This window comes from Maniola hyperantus, chromosome 13 (assembly GCF_902806685.2).
Source record: "Maniola hyperantus chromosome 13, iAphHyp1.2, whole genome shotgun sequence".
In the NCBI taxonomy this organism is placed as follows: Eukaryota; Metazoa; Arthropoda; class Insecta; order Lepidoptera; family Nymphalidae; genus Maniola; species Maniola hyperantus.
Genome location: NC_048548.1, coordinates 13,715,427 through 13,737,702, shown reverse-complemented (window position 1 = coordinate 13,737,702; position 22,276 = coordinate 13,715,427). Strand labels below are relative to the sequence as shown.

Below are 22,276 nucleotides of genomic sequence, written 5' to 3'. Positions count from 1 at the left end.
AATAATTTTGTAAAGTGGTGATAATAAAAAGAATACCTGGCTGAGTTTGTTGTGGGCTCTTCTCAGACCTGGGCGCGTTTGGAACCCTCGTAGCTTTAGTTTTAAGTTTGCGTAATAATTATCACCACTATATCTTAGAAATCCAACATCTGACCATCAAAAAGAGTTAATTATTACCTATTTTTAATAAATCATTTGACTTGACTTTTTTGACTTTTTAAACACATTATTTTAACCCATAAAGTAGCCATTAGGTAGCGCCACCACCAATGCTTTACACTTACAGTAATCGAGTGTCCTCTTAAATCTAAATATATAAAAGGAAAAGGTGACTGACTGACTGACTGACTGACTGATCTATCAACGCACAGCTCAAAATACTGGACGGATCGGGCTGAAATTTGGCATACAGATAGCTACTATGACGTAGGCATCCGCTAAGAAAGGATTTTACAAAATTCAACCCCTAAGGGGGTGAAATAGGGGTTCGAAATTTTGTGTAGTCCACGCGGACGAAGTCGCAGAGCATAATGCTAGTTGTTTATACGTCAAGTATTTTACTTTGATACGAGATACGTTTAAGCTTATTTCACATTACGGGACATAAATTATATTATAGTCCGGTCAAAATAGACATTCAAGGTTACAATAATTTGCATAGGGCTAAAAATTGGTACGAATGTTGGCAACATCAATGGAAATCGTCTACGTCATATTAGCTGTTTGCATGCCAAATAGCCCGATCTGTCAGCTTTTCTTTTTCGTTTCATATATGTATAAATATATAAGATACATGAATCGCGGAGACATTTACTATGCCGCGTTGGCAGCATAATAACTTTCTGTCCGTGTGTCAGCCGCGTGACGGATTGCGATGGGGGAGCCATCTATCGGAATGCGACCCACTTCGCAACAAATGTGCGCGGCTTTTACATGTAATTCATAATATTTCTTCTGTCAGCATTTTTGGGAATGTTCTATTATTATACCCATCCATTTGGACGTGCCAGACCTACCTAGAGCACTCATCATCATCATCATCAACCCATCGCTGACTCGCTACAGAGCACGGGTCTCCTTCCTGAGTGAGAAGGGTTTTGACCATAGTCTAACATGCTGACCAAGTGCGGATTGGCAGAGAACATCATGGAGAACTCTTAGGCATGCAGGTTTCCTCACGATGTTTTCCTTCACCGAGTGACATTTAATTTCTTAAAAAACCCTGAAAAGTTAATGCTGCGTGCCCGGGATCGAACCTCCGACCTCCCGAACAAGAGGTGGACGTCCTAACCACTAAACTATTAGCGTTTCAAGTAGTATCTCATATTGATCCGAAATACCAGCCGTGCGAAGCCAGGGTGACGCAGCAAGCAACTTATAATTAAAATATACATCCACGATTTATTTCCCAAAAAATACATGCAATAAGCTAAGTAGGAAATATGGCGGTGTGAATAAAAAGTAAAAACCTTTTTGCCGTTGCAATAAATCCACATAAAGCTTGACCCATAGAGGATAAAAAGTGTCAGGCAAACGTCCGTACTATTTACAAAAGTAACATTCAAAATGGCGCCATCCATCATGGCGGATCTGTTTGGCGAGTATAAATTTGGCGGGAAATCCTCACGTGCATTGTCACAGCCGTATAATATATTGTTAATTACAAGGTAACTAATGGACTTGTATACGGGTGTATTATGTTTCTGTCATATAATATGTTAACGAACATATTTTAATGTATATAACGGATACATACCACGATTAATTTTTATTTTAATTTGTCGATATTTCAACCCAATTGCACAGGTCGTGGTCACGACGGGACTGCGGAGCTGCGAGACATGAATTTCGAGCTGTCAAGGGCAGTAGCGAACTACCCTCTTTCTTGTTATTTTCGCTGGAACTTCACGAGTTGTCCGGCAAAATACACTCACATCGTCACTATTAACTTTCGATGTCGTACGATCCTGTCCTGATTTGCATAATTCTACCACTGGATTCCACATACTTGTCAAAATCAAAGTCAAAGTCAAATGATTTATTCAAAATAGGTAATAAATTACTCGTATTGATGGTCTGGTATGGTGTTAGATTTGTAAGATATATTGGTGATAATTATTACGTAAACTTAAAACTAAAGCTACGAGGGTTCCAAACGCGCCCAGGTCTGAGAAGAGCCCACAACAAACTCAGCCGGGTATTCTTTTTATTATCACCACTTTACAAAATTATTGAAACTTATTAGAACTATCACAAAGTCGTTAAGCAACTCATTCCCAAGCTTGCTTATCATTTAAATAATCCTTTACATTGTAATTGGATTTTTCAATTAGTTTACGTTTTATGAAAACTTTGAACTTATTGAGAGACATCTCCAATATGTCTTCTGGAAGCTTATTATAGAAACGTATGGAATTACGAGCAAATGAATTGCTAACTTTACTTGCTAGTTTAAAGCCATCCTCACGATTGAAATTCTGGTGTTTGCGAATTTCAACCGCTTCGCGCACTAGTCTAGGCATATTATAGTTGCGGTCTGTGGAGACTAGACTAGTGAGCGAAGCGATTAAAATTCGCAAACACCAGAATTTCAATCGTGAGGATGGTTTTAAACTAGCAAGTATGTGGAATCCAGTGGTAGAAGTATGTATTAATCGTCGGGTTAAATATGAGCCATACAACCGCCTACAATGACTAGCATAATTCTTATCTACCCTCAAAATGTTATTCGACTCGCGTGCAACATCAACTGGGGGAAGATAAATATGAGGAGGCGACGGCTTACTCAATTAGTTTTAACGCCTCCGTATCCACGTAGAAGATTACACTGAACAACTCATAAATACAAAAGGATTGTATTATTCTGCATCGCTTTTTATCTCAAAGATTTTCAGCCGAAATGAATAATTGAATACCTAATCAATCTCATATGTAACTAGCTGAAGCCCGCGACTTTGTACGCGTGGATTTCTGTTTGTAAAAATCCCGTGGGAACTCTTTGATTTCCGGAATAAAAAGTAGCCTAAGATGTCACTCTCCAGGTCTTTAACTATACCCATGCATAAAATCACGCCAATCGGTTGCTCCGCTAAAATTTGTGTAGTCCACACGGACGAAGTCGCAGGGATAAGCTAGTTGACACATAAAATTAAAATGGCGCGGGAGAGGTCATTTTGTACGCATAATATGGTACTTTTACGGCTGAAATAGTATTAAATTATACGTTATAAAACGATAAGTATTATTATAATCGCAAGTCCATTGTACCGTACCTACTTCTATTTAACCTCAATAGCTCAACGGGTAAGGAGTGGACTGAAAACCGAAAGGTCGACGGTTCAAACCCCGCCCGTTGCACTATTGTCGTACCTACTCCTAGCACAAGCTTGATGCTTAGTTGGAGAGGAAAGGGGAATATTAGTCATTTAAATTTTAACATGGCTAATATTCTTTTTAAAAAACAAAAAAAAATGTAGATTTCAGTGACCTACTTATAAATACAATGAATATTAATGCAGTTTTAAAATAATAATAATGCATAAAACACCCCCATTAGCTTAACTCATGCGTTATAATAAATTTGTAACACATATTCTAATTCGGTTATTATGCCAAACCATACTTCCCGAACTAAAACTCATATTGAAAACATGAAATTTGCATAAAACGCAACAATATTCCAACAACGTACTATTAAATAGACTTCACCACGCTATAAATTTCCGCCATAGTCCAATTAAACTTTGCTAGGAAAGCGTCGGTCGCGCGAACTGGCGTGAAAAAGAACTTTCCAAGCGGAAGTTGGTCTTGCGAAATCGGTGTTCTGTATCAGGATTGTTGCGGATGCCAATATTTTGACATCAACGGATGCGGATGCGGATGTCTGAATTAATGCGAAAGTTTCGCATTTGCGGATGCGGATACGAATATCCGTACAACCCTGTTGGGTGCCAATTGTACACTTTTTGATTGGTCAGCGAATATCAACTAGGTAGTAAACACGCACGAAGCACGCACCACTCTGGCTGGCCCCGTCTACTTTCTTTGCAGGTCGTTACTTCTTTATCCGTGCATCCATAAAAGCTCCGCGTTAATTGATGCGGATGCGAATGCGGATGTTTGAATCAATGCGAATCTTCCGCATTTGCGGATGCGGATGCGAATATACGTAACACCCCTGTTCTGTACCGGTGCACTGACAGCCCGTTCTTTCTTGTTGCAACAATGCATTGTAGCCAATAGTGAGCGAGCGTCAACCAATCAGAGGTGATTGCGATTGTGACATTGTAGCTGTCAATCTCCCGCAATCGCGCAGCGGGGTGATTTTAAAATGGTTCCATTATTAACATGGGTTACGGAACCCTAAAAACGAAAAACGACCAAACATGGGCCAAACTCTAGATAGTTTTGTGGTTTGAACGCGGGCGACGTCATATCCGTATGTGATAAATGCGTTGCGCCAGCAGCCTCGGCCTCGTCCTCGATTATATTGTAGTTGCGATATACAGGGTGTAACCAGAACGCTGGCAAAAACTAACACAGGTGGTAGTACCTACTAATGATTACTGGTATGATAACAAAAAAAACGCGAAAAAAATATCCTATAGTTTTGTAAAAGTTTACGATATATTGCAAATAAAACATCTGACTGACGCTACAGGTCAACGAACATTGCGTAAGGAGGCCACTCGGAGTCAATGCCGCGTCGTAGGCGGGGCATTGACCCAAGTTTTGCACGCTATACATTGCGGGTTTGAAAAATACTAAATCACTAAAATTACAAAATGAGGCAAATGGATTTATTGGATTGTGTTTAGGCGCTCAGTTTTTGCTAGCGTTCTGGTTACACCCTGTATACAAAATTTAAAATACAAAGTTCAAATGCATTTTTATTGCACTTATCGATCGAATAAATTTTTTGTAAATTTTTGATAGTTTATTATCTATTAACTTTAAGATCAAAACTAAGCCACTTTTCAAAAAAAGGTAAAATTCTTATTTTTTATATCTTATTCTTATCCCAGCCGCAGTCGACATGCTAACCTACGTTACGTACTGTACATCTTAAATATATTAAAGGAAAAGGTGACTGACTGACTGACTGACTGACTGATCTATCAACGTAAAGCTCAAACTACTAGACGGATCGGGCTGAAATTTGGCATGCAGATACCTATTTACTATTATGACGTTGGCATCCGCTAAGAAAGAATTTTCGAAAATTAAATCCCTAAAAGGGTGAACTAGGGGTTTGAAATTTATGTACTCCACGCGGACGAAGTCGCGAGCTTAAGTTAGTTTCAGGCTAAAACTAAGAACTAGCCAAAATGGATTTTGGAATAGCCCGCAATAAAAAGTAAAAGGACGTCGATATTCGATGTGGATGGATTCAAAAGTGCGATTTAACGGTTCCACACCTCCGAAATGCCATCGGAATTGTAATATCGGGACGTAAAGGAACCAGCGTCCTGAGGTGGGTAATACCCGTAATACCCAACCGCTCTAATAGCGACTCATTGCTATGCAAATGCCTTTACGATCCAATGAGCGCGCGGAATCGTTATATTGATTCATCAGGTTCCTACTTTTTGTGGAAAGGAGAAAAATCTATTGGAAATCTACCGAATATCAAAGAATACTCAACCAAAATAACTTATTTAGATCTATAGTCGAATTTTTAACAAAACAACATTTTTTGATTTAATTTCAGTGCTACCAGATTTTTATGAAAAATAAATAGTGCGGGGGCATCGATATAAATGACAAGATATGCCCAAGCGAACAAAATTTTTTACGTTTTTGGAACCAAATAAATCAGCGCCACCTCTTTGAACGACTCACGACGAGTTTGTTCAATGGCCCTGTCCATACGAAGTAATGTATAAGTCAATGCAAAAGTGAGATTTAACGGTTCCACACCACCGAAATGCCATCGCAATTGTAATATCGGGGTGTAAAAGGAGCCAGCGTCCTGAGGTGGGTACTCAACCAAAATAACTTATCTAGATCCATACCTACTCGAATTTTTAACTAAACAACGTTTTTTGATTTAATTCCAGTGCTACCAGATTTTTATGAAAAATAAATAGTGCGCGGGCATCGATATAAATGATAAGATCTGCCCAAGCGAACAAAATTTTTTACATTTTTGGAACCAAATAAATCAGCGCCACCTCTTTGAACGACTCACGACGAGTTTGTTCAATGGCCCTGTCCATATGAAGTAATATATAAGTCAATGCCGAAACGTGGAAACGCCGTACCCCGTATGCTACAGGAAAAAGTTATCGACAAAAACTAGTAAATAACAAAATCAGCTGCCGATCATGTCACTAGTTCGTATATACATTTTGATTAATGTTATTTCCCCCGCCCTTCCCGAGTTTCGGGGTAGGGTTGGAAAAAATTGTTTTCTGGAGGAGATAAATATGTCTCGCGTCGACTGGAGCGGAGACATCCATCATAATATGATTACAAGTCACCATGCTGGGGTGACGATGGCGTTCCAAATGTGAGGACAGTCTTCAAATAATTTCTGTGATTCCTAATGAATTTTTATCAACAAACTAGCTGACCCGCCCCCGGCTCGGGTGGAATTTGTAAAATCGAGGTGGGAGTTGAATTTCCAAAAATCCTGAAACACGTATTTCTTCATTTGTGATCGAAAACCCAAGTACCAATTTTCATGCACGGACTTTCATACAAACTTTCAACCCTCTTGGTAGTAGAATTTTCAAAAATCATGAAATACGTATTTTTTATTTTTAATCGAAACCTTAAATACCAATTTCAATCGATATAACTTCAAAAATGACGGACTTTCATACAAATTTCCATCCCCCATTTATCCCACCTAGGGGTGGAATTTCGAAAAATCCTTTCTTAGTGGATACCTACTCTTTATTAAGAATACACCCTCCAAATTCCACCACCCCACCTCCACCCTCATGTCTAACCAGCGGTTTATGCTGTCGCTTATATAAATAAGTCGTTCAGTCAGTCAGAAAGTCAGTCCGTCAGACGTATCTACCTTTATTACTCTATCTACGCCGTCAGGACTTTAAGTTTTATATAATATAGATTATAACAAATTAAGCTTCGGAAAATCTTTGAAATGAGGGTTGGTATAGTTACCCTACTCATCACAAAATCTGTCTTCGACGGGGGAAAATATAGGGTAAGTCAATGTTGATAAGGAAAAACATCGTGAGCCAGAATGACGGGATAGGAGCTGTTTACGCGATCAGATACCAACTTATTGATGGCTCCCTTATTGCTAGCGTTTCGCTTGTTAAATACAGATTTGTCATACATTTCCACAATATTTCCCTTTAAGTACCAATAATCATATTTATATCAAGTAGGTACTAGATGATGCCTGCGACGTCGTCCGCGTCGATTTAGGTTTTTAAAAATCCCGTAGGAACTCTTTGATTTTCCGGGATAAAAAGTAGCCTGTGTGCTAATCCAGGGTATAATCTTTCTGGGGTACCAGCTAGGTAACCTCCCCGTGTGCCTGAGTGTTGCGAGTCCCTTCCGGGGGAAGAGCAGCGCTTGGGCCGGTGTACCCTGGTAACATGGTTAAAAGTTTCTCTTCACGGGATATTGTTAGCCATGGATGGCTAATTGACCTGGCAAGGAGGGGGTGTTGTCCGCGCGTCCCTCTGAGAGAGCAGAGGGCGCAGTAGACGCACCCATGGGGGCTAGCCCCAGGAGCGCAGGGTGTGGCTGTGGTGGGTGGTATGGTAATGACTAATGAGTGTTTCATCACCCATCCAAACACTGGCTGCCCCAACGGTCTCTCGCCTGTCTCGTTTGGTGACGGGCGAGGGAGATGGTGAGGATGGGGAACGTGGAGAGGGTATGGCCCTCCCCGCGAGCCCTAGGCCTCGTGAGGATCTGTAGATGATGGACACGGGGCGGTCCGTCGCTCACGGTGTGGTTCTCAGGTTGGTTGACGTGCTGTGGTTCCGGCATGCCTCTAACGGTGTTTGGGGAGACGGAGTGCCCCAGTGGTGGGTCTGCTGCGGCGGACATCCGCTGGCGGAGTAACGAGACGTCGTTGGTCCCTTGTGCTGTGTGAGATTTTTAGTCGGTAGGAGTCCGACATAACCATTGTGCACCCCCGTGGCCGGTGGTATCCATGATGGATTTTCCTCACGAGAGAAAAAAAAGGGCACTGGTTTCAAAAAACTGCCATACTCCTTCCAGCCCGCTTCCATCTTAGACTGCATCATCACTTACCACCAGGTGAGATTACAAGGGCTAACTTCAAAGGGTATCTGAAACAATAATTAAAAAAAACTTGCATAAAAAATTAATTTTGTAATGGCCAATCCAGTTAGTAAGGACATACTTGTAGATATCGATAACTTCACCAGCCACCCCTCGTTACTTTAGCCAAGTTATCAACTTTAAATTTAAATACTCGTTCGAAAACTTGGTTTGATACGAATTTCTGATAGCTAAGTACTAGTTGTTACTTGTTAGTACATCAGTGACATTGAGTCGAAATGATCGTCGAAATTATAGTCTCCCTTTTAACCGCGTTACTTGCGTACTTTTTGTACCTGTACAAAAGGGTACATTACTATTTCGACAATAGGGGAGTGCAGTACTTACCCGGGGTACCGATTTTTGGGAATGTGTTCAATTCCACGATTCAAAGGAGTCATATGGTTGATGATTTAGATACGTTGTATCGGGCTTTCCCTAATGAAAAGTGAGTATGTTTTTAGGGTTTTTGTTGTCTGTCTGTCTGTCTGTCTGTTCGTCTGTCTGTCAAGAAACCTACAGGGTACTTCCTGTTGATCTAGAATCATGAAATTTGGCAGGAAGGTGCTTATAGCTGGCATTAGGGGATAAATCTGAAAACCGTGAATTTACACCGTTATATCACACAAAAAAAAAATTGTGGTCATGAACTAATAATTAGTATTTTCAACTTTCGAAGTAAGATAACTATATCAAGTGGGGTATCATATAAAAGGTCTTCACCTGTGCATTCTAAAACTGATTTTTATTTATTTTTACGCATCATACATAGTTTTTGAGTTATTATACGCGGACGAAGTCGCGGGCATCAGCTAGTATTTATATATATAATATTTTGTTTAGGTATGTAGGTTACATAGACGGCACGGCTCCGGTCCTCCTCATCCGAGACCGGGAGCTGATGAAAGCCATCACGATCAAGGACTTCGATCACTTTGTCGACCACAAGGAATTCTTTCCTGAGGAGGTTGACCCATTGTTTGGAGGAAGCTTGTTTCTGATGAAAGGTACACAGTTCATGACGGCTTAAACATCTTAGATTTCATCATCATCATCATCAACCAATAGACGTCCACTGCTGGACATAGGTCTCTTGTAAGGCTCCCATACAAGGTTTTGCCCGTAATGACCGCGCTGGGCAGGCGTGTTGGTCATCGCAGGGCTAGACTGGTCGCACCGGTTTCGCTGCTGCCCGACACCGGCCTGTGTCATTTATCCAGTCTAGCCAGCTCGAGTGGTTGTACCGCCATTTGTCGGTCGCCAGAGCCTCGTCAGTAGTCCAGCAGGGGGCACCGCGTGCAGGTGAGAATGACCGTAAGAGCGCTGGGTGGCTGGGAGGTGCGCTCCCTTAAATGGGGGATATCATAGATTTAATCCACCCAAACTATCTCTCTCTAAATCGTATTCCTCATTGCTGAGGGGCATGTTCCCTTTCATTTAGTCATAATATAGAAGGAGTTTTCTTGCCAAAGACCAGGCAGAAGTCATAATCCACCACGCTGGCCAAGTGTGGATTGGCAGACTTCACACATCTTTTAGAACATTATGGAGACTATCAGGCATGAAGGTTTCCTCACAATGTTCTTCTCCCTGTAAAAGCAAGTGATGTGTAAGGAACAGCAGGGTGATTCGCTAATTCAGTTTCTAACACTGAATGATAGCCACGGAGTTCATTTTTAGGGTTCCGTACCTCAAAAGGAAAAACGGAACCCCTATAGGATCACTTTGTTGTCTGTCTGTCTGTCTATCAAGAAACCTACAGGGTACTTCCCATTGACCTAGAATCATGAAATTTGGCAGGTAGGTAGATCTTATAGGTGACATTTGGGGAAAAATCTGAAAACCGTGAATTTGTGGTTACATCACACAAAAAAATATTAAATTGTGGTCATGAACTAACAATTAGTATTTTCCATTTCGAAGTAAGAGAACTATATCAAGTGGGGTATCATATGAAAGGTCTTCACCTGTACATTCTAAAACAGATTTTTATTTATTTTTATGTATCATAGTTTTTGAATTATCCTGCAAAATGTCGAAAAAATACGACTGTAGCACGGAACCCTCATTGCGCGAGCCTGACTCGCACTTGGCCAGTTTTTTAATTCGTTGAAGGTTTTTTACGAAAAATATTTTAATATCACCCCGTGAAGCAGCAATGTAGAACTAACCAACCTCGGTGGCTATCATTTAGTGTTAGACACTGAGTTAGAGAATCACCTAGCTGGTCAATAAAACGGTTTGATTACGCTTATCAAAAATTTTTTTTAAATCTAAACGTTATTATGTTGGTACAAATCTGAACTTATTTCCAAGCAGAACGGCCTAAAATATTGTGCTAAAATAATTCGATCAAAACGGCATAAGTACTACAGCAAAGTTTCTATTGTAACTTTAAGCTTTGTTTCAGTTTTTACTCTTATACTATCTCTTAATACTATATTTTGACACAGTACCTATTATCATACTACACCTCGTATAATTGCATTGTTTTTTTGCTTAATTTTTTTATCTTAAAACGCCATGTGCGTTTTCAGTTCCAAGATATTAGAGTTGCGCGCCTGAGATCGAAGTCCAGACCAACTGAAAAGGAGGCCGACATCAATCACTAGACTATATTACCGCCTAAATAAAATAATGCATTTTAGGTGAAAGGTGGCATGACATGCGCACTACCCTTAGCCCGGCCTTCACCGGATCCAAGATGAGGAAGATGCTGCCCTTCATGACGGAGATCAGCGCCAACATCGTCAACCACTTGAAAGGTACTTGCTTGCTCAAGTTTTTGCTGGTTCTTTAGCTACACAAAAAAATTGTGTAAATTATAAGTGCCTATGGTAATATCTAAATATATAAAAGGAAAAGGTGACTGACTGACTGACTGACTGACTGACTGATCTATCAGCGCACAGCTCAAACTACTGGACGGATCGGGCTGAAATTTGGCATGCAGATAGCTATTATGACGTAGGCATCCGCTAAGAAAGGATTTTTGAAAATTCAATCCCTAAGGGGGTAAAATAGAGGTTTGAAATTTGTGTAGTCCACGCGGACGAAGTCGCGAGCATAAGCTAGTTACCTAATAAAATAATAAACTGCTATAACTGCTGTGCCCCAACGGGGTTTCAATATTGTAATACGGTATTTGACAACTAGTCAAATCAGTAACTTTTCGTCAAACGTCAAAACGCGCTCTTAGTATGCGATATTCTATGAAATACCGGTGTGTGACGTCACAATCATTTGACGTGCTTTTTTAGTTTAATCGATAATTTAAAATGGTTATTACTTATTACACTTAAAACCAACAAAGGGCGTGGATTTTACGTATTTTGGAAGACCCTCTATTTAATAATCACTGAGAAATAATTTATTTTTGATGTACTTAGTCAAATACCCAATTATAAAAATAATTGCATAGTAATTTATATAATCAATATTGGAATGCATGAATAATAAATTAATGAAATTAATTAAAAACCCACGGAAAACAAAAAAACACAATAATTGATACCACACGCAAGGTCAACGAAGGGGACGGGAGTGATATCATCGGCCAAGAATCAACTAAGCAGCTGTTATCACTGTTAAACCGCATTTGAAGGACTGAACGGACACAAAATCTATAGTCGAAATTTTAATTAATCAACACGTTTTGACATTAGCTGTCAAATCGTAAAATAATGATACCAAAATTAATGCTTATTTCAAAATAACTCATATTGCATGGCAATAAGCATATTTAACCAGCGGGGCGATTGTCTAAAACCTGCATCAATCATTATTACAATCTCAATTGTTCTGATTGGCTGAATTTGTGCGATTCTTGTTGCAACAATGCATTGTGGCCAATAGTGAGCGAGCATTAACCAATCAGAGATGATTGCGATCGTGACATTGTAGCTGTCAAACAACCGCGGTAGGGCCACAGCTTCCTTCCCACGTTAAAGTAATGCGACTGCCTTCACTAAAATCATTCTTAAACAAGTGGTTGTTAGAGAAATGCTACTATTCGATTAATGAGTATTTAAAACCATTATATAAATGACTTGTTTAATTTTAAAGAGGATAAGGATAGTTTTTTCGGCATTTAATAACATATTATTATGATTGACATGATTCTTACTCATTTATACCTATTTGAATTGTAAATTTTCTATTTTCTGTATTGATTACTAAAATTATAATGTACTATATTTAATATTGCACGCCATTATATTATGGCAGATTGTGACATGTACCTACTTAATAATTTATGTAACATCTTTTTTACACTGACACTTATGCAATAAATGAATTATGAATTATGAAATTAAGATTATAGTTATGTATGTGGTTCAGTTGTGTCATGTGAATGAGTCAATGAACCAGTGGCCCTACCGCGGTTGTTTGACAGCTACAATGTCACGATCGCAATCATCTCTGATTGGTTAATGCTCGCTCACTATTGGCCACAATGCATTGTTGCAACAAGAATCGCACAAATTCAGCCAATCAGAACAATTGAGATTGTAATAATGATTGATGCAGGTTTTAGACAATCGCCCTGCAGCTGCTCGATTGCGGTAGAATGACAGATATAATGTCACGATCGCAATCACCTCTGATTGGTTGACGCTTGCTCACTATTCGCTACAATGCATTGTTGCAACAAGAATCGCACAAATTCAGCCAATCAGAACAATTGAGATTGTAATAATGATTGATGCAGGTTTTACTGAATCGAATGAAAATAAGCGGTACGAAGTTCGCCGGGGCAGCTAGTTTTTCATAAAAATCTGGTAACACTGGAAAAGTCAAAAAACAAAAATTCGACTGTAGTTGAACTTCTTTCAGAGTAAACAGAACAACGACCTCTCTGGTGCAGTGGTTGCAAGCGTTGTTGTATTATTAGTGGGAGGTCCGGGGTTCGATTCCCGGCAGGGGTTTGGAATTTTATAATTTCTAAATTTCTGGTCTGGTCTGGTGGTGGCTAGTAGTAGTAGCCCTATCGACAAAGCCATGCCGCCAAGCGATTTAGCGTTCTGGTACGATGCCGTGATGCCGCGATAGCTCAGTCTTAAAGGTAGCCGTAGCCTCCTCGAGTCGACGGTCACCTCAAACATGGGCAGCCCAAAAAGCCGCAACCACGACAGCTCGGTCTTAAAGATAGCCGTCGTTGTGAAAAGATTAGTCAGCCTCCTGATTTTGTTTACCGTTGAACTATCGACGCTTTAAATCTATCTGGTTGTCCATAGGTTGCATCGGTGAAGATATTCACGTCGAGGACTTGTTACGCCGCTACACGAGTGACGTCATCGCGTCCGCCGCCTTCGGCCTGCAGATGGACTCGGTGCGCGACAAGGACAACAAGTTCTACAAGACAGGGCAGGACCTGTTCAAGTTCACCGGCTGGCAGCGGTTCCTGTTCTTCTTTATTGCTGTCTTCCCTAACTTATCTAAGGTAAGCACCAAAAGGGAGAGAGAGCTGTACTCGGAGTTTCTCTACGTGGTCAAATCAGAAATGAGGAGATCTGTAGGAGAACTAGAGTAGCCAACATAGCTCAACAGGTTGCGAAGCTGAAGTGGAAAGGGGCAGGGCACATAGTTCGGAAAACCGATGGACGTCGGGGTCCCAAGGTGGAATGGTGACGTCGCATCGGGAGGTGCAGCGCTGGAAGACGCCCCAGTAGGTGGGCGGACGACATCAGATGAGTCGCAGGGAGCCGCTGGATTCAGGCGGCGCAAGACCGCGGTGTGTGTAAGTCCCTACAAGAGATCTATGTCTACCAGTGGACGTCTATCAGTTGATGATGATGATGAAGTAAGCTAAAAGACCAAAGTACTCGAACAATGCGTGTTGCCAGTGATGACGTCATATGGATCCGAGACATGGTCGCTAACTATGGGCTTCATAAGAAAGCTCAAAGTCACTCAGCGAACTTTTCCTATCTGATTATTGTTTGTCTTTTATTTATCTTTCAAAATAGAATTGAATATAAATATTTTTTATTCAATTAAATTTTTACAAATGCTTTTGAATTATTAAATACATCTACCACTGGTTCAGTATGCCTTTATAACAATACTGGCTTATTCCCGCGACTTCGTCCGCGTGGACTACACAAATTTCTAACCCCTATTTTATCCCTTTAGGGGTTGAATTTTCCAAAATCCTGTCTTAGCGGATGTCTACGTTATAATAACTATCTGCATGCCAAATTTCAGCCCGACCCATCCAGTAGCTTGAGCTGTACGTTGATAGATCAGTCAGCCAGTCAACTTTTCCTTTTATATATTTAGATATATTTAGATACTAGCGTCCCGCCCCGGCTTCGCATGGGTGCAATGTAGATACTAATGTGGTGTCATTGAGGTGTATTTGCCACGGAAACTCTCAAATGAGAGGATTTTTTTCCGACCTAATTTACATTACTTCAATTTGTCTAGATCTCTAATTTTGTAAGAATTAAACTATAACTATAAACCTTCCTCTTGAATCACTCTATCTATTGGTGAAAACCGCATTAAAATCCGTTGCGTAGTTTACAAGATCTACGCGTTCATACATACATACAGACGCGGGAAGCGACTTTATTTTATACTATGTAGAGATAATATTGTGGCTTATTCCGTTGTACACAATCTCTAAACTAAACTAAAATGGCACGTCTAAAATCTATTGCTATTCCTTTCAAAATGTTGCTTGCGGAAAAGGTCAGCACTAGATTTAGACCTGTTAATTTAGTTTAGATTAGAGATCGTGTACAAGAGAATCGGCCCTATTATGCCGGCCGTGTTTAAAAGTAAAATTAATGTAATCCAACGCATCGCCTGAAGCGAGCTGCAAATCCACGCTCTTTAATCATTTAGAAACTTGGCGTAAAAGTCTTCCCGGCCGAAACTATGGACTTCTTCAACCACCTGGTGACGAGCACGATGGAGCACAGGGAGAAGAACAACATCGAGAGACCAGATATGATACAGTTGTTGATGGAGGCGTCTAAAGGTAAGTTTGTTTGTTTTTTGAAAAATCAGATACAAGTGAGCCTTTGACTGCAAACTCACCAGTAGGGCGATTGTCTAAAACCTGCATCAATCATTATTACAATCTCAATTGTTCTGATTGGCTGAATTTGTGCAATTCTTGTTGCAACAATGCATTGTAGCCAATAGTGAACGAGCATTAACCAATCAGAGATGATTGCGATCGTGACATTGTAGCTGTCAAACAACCGCGGTAGGGCTACAGGACGTAATCTAAGATTACGGACCTGGAAGGGGTATGGCAGTTTTATTAAACCCTTTGAATGGAATTTTATTTTTAAAGACTGCGCTCTCACATTGTGGTACATGCAATCTAAGGTTCAAAACTCACTGAGATTCAATGAAATTATATATTAATTTCTATTGACCATAATTCTTTCAGATTTTTCACTGGTTAACTTCGGAGATAAGGGGAGGAGAAGGGGGGGGGGAGGGGGGAAGGAACGGTATTTTTTACGACATTTTGCACGATAAATCAAAGACTATTATGCATAAAAATAAATAATAATCTGTTTTAGAATTTACAGGTAAGCCCCTTTCATATTATGTCACCCCACTTTATATTAAGTTATCTAACATTGAAAATTCAAATACTTAATTATTAATTCATGAATCCGCCGCCGCATCATCACTTTCCATCAGGTGTGATTGCGATTAAGCGTTTGCCTATAATGAATAAAAAAAAATGAACATATTTAAATATTTTTTTGTGATGTAGGTACCTACTCCCTAACCACAAATTTCTTCCATCCACGGTTTCTTGATTTTTTTCCTTTACTTGTGCTATAAGAACTACTTACCTACCAACCTGCCTTTCATGATTCTAGGTCAACGGGAAGTACTCTATAGGTGATTCTATAAGGGTTCCTTTTTCCTTTTGAGGTTCAGAACCCTAAAAACTATTACTGTTTTATACATAGTAGAATAACTCAAGGTTTTTTTCGCACAACAGACGAAAACATTTAAGTGCGGAAACCAGCCCAGAGTAAAGAAAGAAGAACACAAGTTCTTATAAACTAAGGTACTTATAGTGAAGTTTTGTTTTATTTACAGGAACTTTAAAAGATGATTATGATGCAAGCGACAATGTGTCGACTACCGACGACACGTTCAAACCAAAAGCAGTACAAAGGCGTAAGTTTATCGCAACACCATACAACGTATTTGATAAATTATTATACAGGGTGTAACCAGAACGCTAGCAAAAACTTAGCGTTATTGTTATACTACCTAAATACAATCCAATACCAAGAACCATTTGCCTCATTTTGTAGTTTAAGTGATTATTTTTCCAACCCGAAATATACACGCTGAAATTTTAATGGTTGTTTTCCCGAAGCAAAATGATTTTGTCGTGATATTACAATCGATTTATAAATATAAAAAATTACTAGAGTCAAAAATGTCAAATTTACAAACGAGAAAAACAAAAATCGAATGAGACCTCGAACCAATAGTGATACCGCGTGCGTGCAGGCTAGTTTATGCCGTATCACTACGCGCGAGAGTTTATTTTGCTCTGAACTTTTTTACTTTATTGACAGCGCGGTTCGAGTGGATGTACCTACCTAATATTCACGTTACGTCTAGGGAGTTACTGTTGTTTCTCACACTTTCGAGTTGTCGATTTTTTTTAAATTATTTCGAAACAAAAACATTTGTATTTTTTAAGTTTAACTCAAAATTTCGATAGTATTACTGAGGGCAAATCGTTCTGCCGCGGGAAGTCAACCACTACAATTTCACCGTGTATAAGACCTTCTTTTTGTATCTACTTTTTAGGATTTCTTTTTTGTAACCTGTCATTTGTGTTTTGTGATGCAATAAAGAATATACGTACATACATACTTTATATTGTGCAATTACACAGTTTTGTTCGATAGTTCATGTTTATTAATCTCCTTTAAATCAGGTTAAATGTATTAAATAAATATAATGATGTAAATATTTATACGAGTAGGTATAATAAAAATGGTAGCGGTCACGTTTTATCGATATAGTTATCATAGGGAATTTGGTTTTGGGATTGGATTAAGAAAAATAAAACAACATATTACCAACTAATTAGTTAGGTACTCGATTTGAGAGTTTAATCTGATTCTGACGTAATAGCTGGTAAGTACTATGCGCGAGGCGAAACAAACATTAGATCAATACTCTAAGAATATTAATCCCACCAAAAATATTTCATGTAAATTTGGTGGCCAAAACTCACAAGTTCATAATGCTTTCAACGTTAAAAAGTTATGAGAGTACGTAATCTCAAAGTCAAAGATGAGTCAAAGCCATATTTTATTCAAAATTGATAGGAACCATAATTGTATTCTTACGGCGGTTACGCACTCATCCGATCCGAGTCCGTGAAAATACGTTCCTTACTGTCACCATTTCACAATTACACGTAAAACTTATTAGAACTACCAAAGCTGTTAAAGCAACATCATTTCCAACCATTCTAATCATTTAAACAACCATTTGTACTAGGATTTTTCGATAAAACATCTCCGATATGTCTTCTGGGATCTTCTTGCATGAGATTTATAATACACCTCAGAGTTTGCCTAACCATTTAGGGCAAATCTTAGCACCGCCAACTTTTCAACTTTCATACCCCGTATTATTACTTTTTTCAGAGTGGACTCAAACTGAGCTGGCGGGCCAAGTTTTTCTCTTCTTTGCAGCCGGTTACGACAGCTCTGCTTCAGCCCTGGCAATGTGCGTACACGAGCTGGCCCTCAACCCGGATGTCCAGGAGAAATTGTACCAGGAGATCAGAAGCTTCAAGGAGAAGCACGGGGAATTGACTTATGACAACCTCACTGCTTTGAAATACTTGGACTGCGTGTTATGCGGTAAGAACATTTTATAACATAAATCAACTTGAATTTTTTGGAGTTCAAGACTTGAATTTTATTCAGACTATGAAAAGTAAACTTTGCAAGCTGTTGTTTTATGTTCTTCGTATATTTGGAATGTAAGGAAGACCAATTATTAACATTGAGTTATGTTGATGAAGTTATGTTTCAGGAGACGCTATAATACTTTTGTGAATTCCAGAAACGCAAAGGAAATGGGCAGTTGCTATTATCATGGACAGGGTTTGCACTAAACCCTACGAGTTACCCCCACCGAGAGAGGGCGGCAAGCCAGTGCAAGTAAGTTACCCTAAGAGGTTCATTAGAGATGTCATTTTAACGACCTCCTTGGCGCAGTGTCGCAGGTCCCAGGTTCGGCCCAGGTTTCTCAAAAACCCTGTGGAACTTGATTTTCCGGGATAAAAAGTACATGTCGGTATCCAGTATGTAAGCTATCTCTGTACCGAATTTCATAAAAATCGCTTACCCATACTTTTGTATGGGTCTGAAATCCCGTGGAAAGTCTTCCATTTTCGGGTTAAAAAGTAGGTACGTCTGTCCTTTAGATGTAAACTAACTCTGTATCTCAAAAAAATCGGTTACAGTATGCGGCAGTACATCGGTCTTTAGAGGAGATCGGTCGTTTCGGCTTTGTAGAGCGTTGTCTCTGTCACTTATACCTCTATGACGTTTTGTTGGTCTGAACGAAAGAGACAGTGCTCTACAAAACCGTTACCTCTCTCTAAAGGTCGATGTACATTATTTTCTGCCGCGTACCGTAAATGGATGGGCCGTGAAAAGCTAGCAGATAGACCGACAGAGAGACTCACTTCCGAATTTATAATAATAAGTTTGGATTAACCATCCACTGTATCTTATTTACAGTTAAATGAAGGCGATGTAGTCTACAACCTAGTCAACTCTGTCCACATGGACGAGCAATACCACCCCGACCCGACCAAGTTCGATCCGGACAGGTTCTCCGAAGAGAACAAGCACAACATCAAACCTTTCACCTACATGCCCTTCGGCATGGGACCTAGGATCTGCATCGGTAAGAGTTCTTCTTACAAGTTTAATAAATAGATTTCCAGATAAAGCTCTAAACCAGGCTTTATTCAGATTCTAAAATCCCCAGATATAACTAGCATTCTAAACCTATTACGTCTAGTTTTTATCTTATCCAGGAAAAAGTGTACTAGGAGTTCACATTTCCCAAACAGGCAAACTGGCAAGTTTTAATCCCGATATCCAGGAGAAATCCTACTAGGAGATTAGGCGCTTCTGCAGGGCTCTAACATTTCCGAGTTAAGTATGTGCGTTTTAAGCACTAAAACATCACTTGCTTTAACGGTGAAGGAAAACATCGTGAGGAAACCTCACCACTCACAGGCATCATCACTTACCACCAGGTGAGATTGCAGTCAAGGGCTAACTATTGTATCTGAATAAAAAAAAAAAAAAAAAAACCTACATGCCTGAGAGTTATCCATAAGGTTCTCAAAGGTGTGCGAATTCTGCAATTCTGTGCGAAAACAAAATCCTCTCTCCGAATTTCTGTTTCCCTGAATCTCTAAGTGCCACTGATCAGTTTAAAAATATCCCTTCTTTGCAGGATCCAGATTCGCCCTTATGGAGCTGAAAGTTATGATATACGACCTCGTGCTGAACTTCAAGACAGTGAAGTGTGCGAAGACCATGGACCCCATCGAGCTGCAGCCGCACCCCTTTAACATTACACCCAAGAACGGGTCCTGGGTTCGGTTGGAACCTAGGACCTAACCAACCGATCGATAGATCGATAACCTATACAAAGTTCATCATAAATCAATAGTAATGATAGAAATCATTTTCATAAAAACGTAAATTTATGCGGACAAAGTCGCAGGCAACAGGAAGTATCTAAAGTTATAAACAGCACGTCTATATTACTATTTTGTATAATCATGCGCTATTTTTTAATATTTGCATTATTTTTCGCTGGATAATATAATTAAAATTATACAATAAGGTCTGAGGGTCTTTTGATAATAAAGGTTATCAAAACAATTTTTTTTATTACTATTACTTTCAAAATTTGTTCCTTAACCCTACTATCGAGGTTCAATTTTTAATAAAGGGTCTAGTATGCTTTCTGTAACGGTACGCTTAGTACGAGATTTTATGTCTCACCAACGATGATAGTATTCGAGGGTCATAACATAACACTTTCGCGTTATAGTAACCTGAATCTTAACTGCCTTGTTTTAAGCTCAAGTTTGTCTACACATGTACAGCCAGCGCTCCAAGAGGAAACGTTGCAAAATTAAAATCAGTGGCATTGGTTGTTTGACTTCAACTCAAGGCTATTTAGGTCCATTTTACTTTGAAGTTATTGTGTTTCGACTCTCGAATTCCCGCAACGTTGGTGAGACGTAAAATCTTATACTAAGCGTACAGGTGTACCACCTAAGTCCAGAACGAAATCTAACTACCCCGACGACTGTCTGTCCGTCTATCTGCCAGCTTTTCACGGCCCAACAGTTGAACCGATTTTGATGAAATTACGTACAGACTACAGAGTTATTTTACAACTGATTTTACAACTCACCAAAGTTTATAGTATTCGAAAATCGAAACAGAATAACGTCAAAGTAAAATGGACCTAACTGTCATTGGTTTTGAAGTCAAAATATCAGTTCCGCAGATTTTAATTTCGCAATATTTCGACTTGGAGTGCTGGCTGTAAATATATGGACAAACTTGAGCATTAAAACAAGGAGGTTAAAGTCTATTTTTAACCGACTTCAAAAAAAGGAGGAGTTTCTTAATTCGTAGGAATGTTTTTTTTTTACGGATGTTCCCTGATTACTCGAAGACACCTGAACCGATTTTGAAAATTATTCTATTTTGAAAGGGTATACTTCCAAGGTGGTCCCATATAAATTTGGTGAAGATCTGATGAACATCTTCGAAGATGAATCATTATCTATCTTCGAAGATGGAACTCCTCAACGGATAAGAGTAAGATTGCTCGCGATCAGTGTAATAACTTATATAATACAATAGATTTTGACCAGGTATAGCATATTTTAATACAGGGGGCCACTAAAAATTGTGATTTAAAAAAAAAAATGAAAACCGGCTACAATACCTAACCGTGTTTGTACACTAAAAATTAAAAATAATAATAATTGATTACCGAAAATACCATGCATGCAAGAGTTATTGTAGTTCTATTATAATATTTTTGGAGCCGGTGCCAAAGCGGTGCCAAACAATATGTAGAGATGGAGTTACAAAACTGAAAAGTAGGTAGACGGTTCGTGCGGAAGTTATAAAGTTCAAAATTTCCCCTGCCGGGAATTGAACCCGGGACCACAGCGCTCATCACTGCGCCAGGGAGGCTAAAAATTTACAAAAAGGTTTCACGAAATAAATAAATAAGTTAATTAGTTGTACATATAGTCCCTTTGTGAGGAGAGATTTTCCGGGATAAAAAGTAGCCTATGTCACTCTCCAGGTCTTTATCTATAACCATGCAAAAAATCACGTCAATCCGTTGCATCGTTGCGACGTGATTGAAGGACAAACCAACAAACCAACAAACAAACACACTTTCGCATTTACAATAGGGGTAGTGATATTTTAAGAGGACACTCGATTACAGTTTTACATCGGTAATAGTTTCATCAATTGAATAAAAGATGAACGGTGGCCCAATACATAAGCGTAAGCGATAGCAATTATTTAAATCAAGCCATTCGTCAGACCTCTTCTTCGAAATATCACTGATATCAGTACCCTTATTATTAATGTGAAAGTGTATTTGTTTGTTAGTTTGTTGGTTTGTCCTTTAATCACGTCGCGACGGTGCAACGGATTGACGTAATTTTTGCATGGGTATAGATGAAGACCTGGAGAGTGACATAGGCTACTTTTTATCCCCGAAAATCAAAGATTTCTCACGGGATTTTTAAAAAGCCTAATTTCACGTGGATGAAGTCGCGGGCATCAGCTAGTTTGTAATAAGCTTCCTGTGCGAAGCCGTGGCGGATCGCTAGTCGCTTCTAACTTACATAGGTATCCCACTGCGCAGTTATCAGTCAACTAAAACATATCCTCTGCTCAGTACATACACC

General features: G+C 39.4%; 1 protein-coding gene across 1 annotated transcript; it reads left to right on the top strand.

Annotated features, from left to right (window-relative positions):
• Window positions 1-8,338: 8,338 nt before the first annotated feature.
• Window positions 8,339-20,227, top strand: LOC117988000 (cytochrome P450 9e2-like). Its single transcript, XM_034975097.2, has 10 exons — window positions 8,339-8,722; window positions 9,118-9,281; window positions 10,923-11,039; window positions 13,512-13,717; window positions 15,127-15,262; window positions 16,354-16,434; window positions 17,934-18,152; window positions 18,358-18,455; window positions 19,041-19,209; window positions 19,771-20,227. The coding sequence occupies exons 1-10, from the start codon at window positions 8,514-8,516 to the stop codon at window positions 19,935-19,937; spliced, it is 1,566 nt and encodes a 521-aa protein (XP_034830988.2). The 5' UTR covers window positions 8,339-8,513; the 3' UTR covers window positions 19,938-20,227.
• Window positions 20,228-22,276: the final 2,049 nt, after the last annotated feature.

Bases quoted from the DNA above. Each gene is read 5' to 3' on its own strand.
- LOC117988000 (XM_034975097.2), top strand. From the start codon at position 8,514: ATGATCGTCGAAATTATAGTCTCCCTTTTAACCGCGTTACTTGCGTAC. The intron at 9,282-10,922 runs GTACACAGTTCA...AATGCATTTTAG, and splicing joins AAGCTTGTTTCTGATGAAAG to GTGAAAGGTGGCATGACATG. The intron at 18,153-18,357 runs GTAAGAACATTT...TGTGAATTCCAG, and splicing joins CTTGGACTGCGTGTTATGCG to AAACGCAAAGGAAATGGGCA.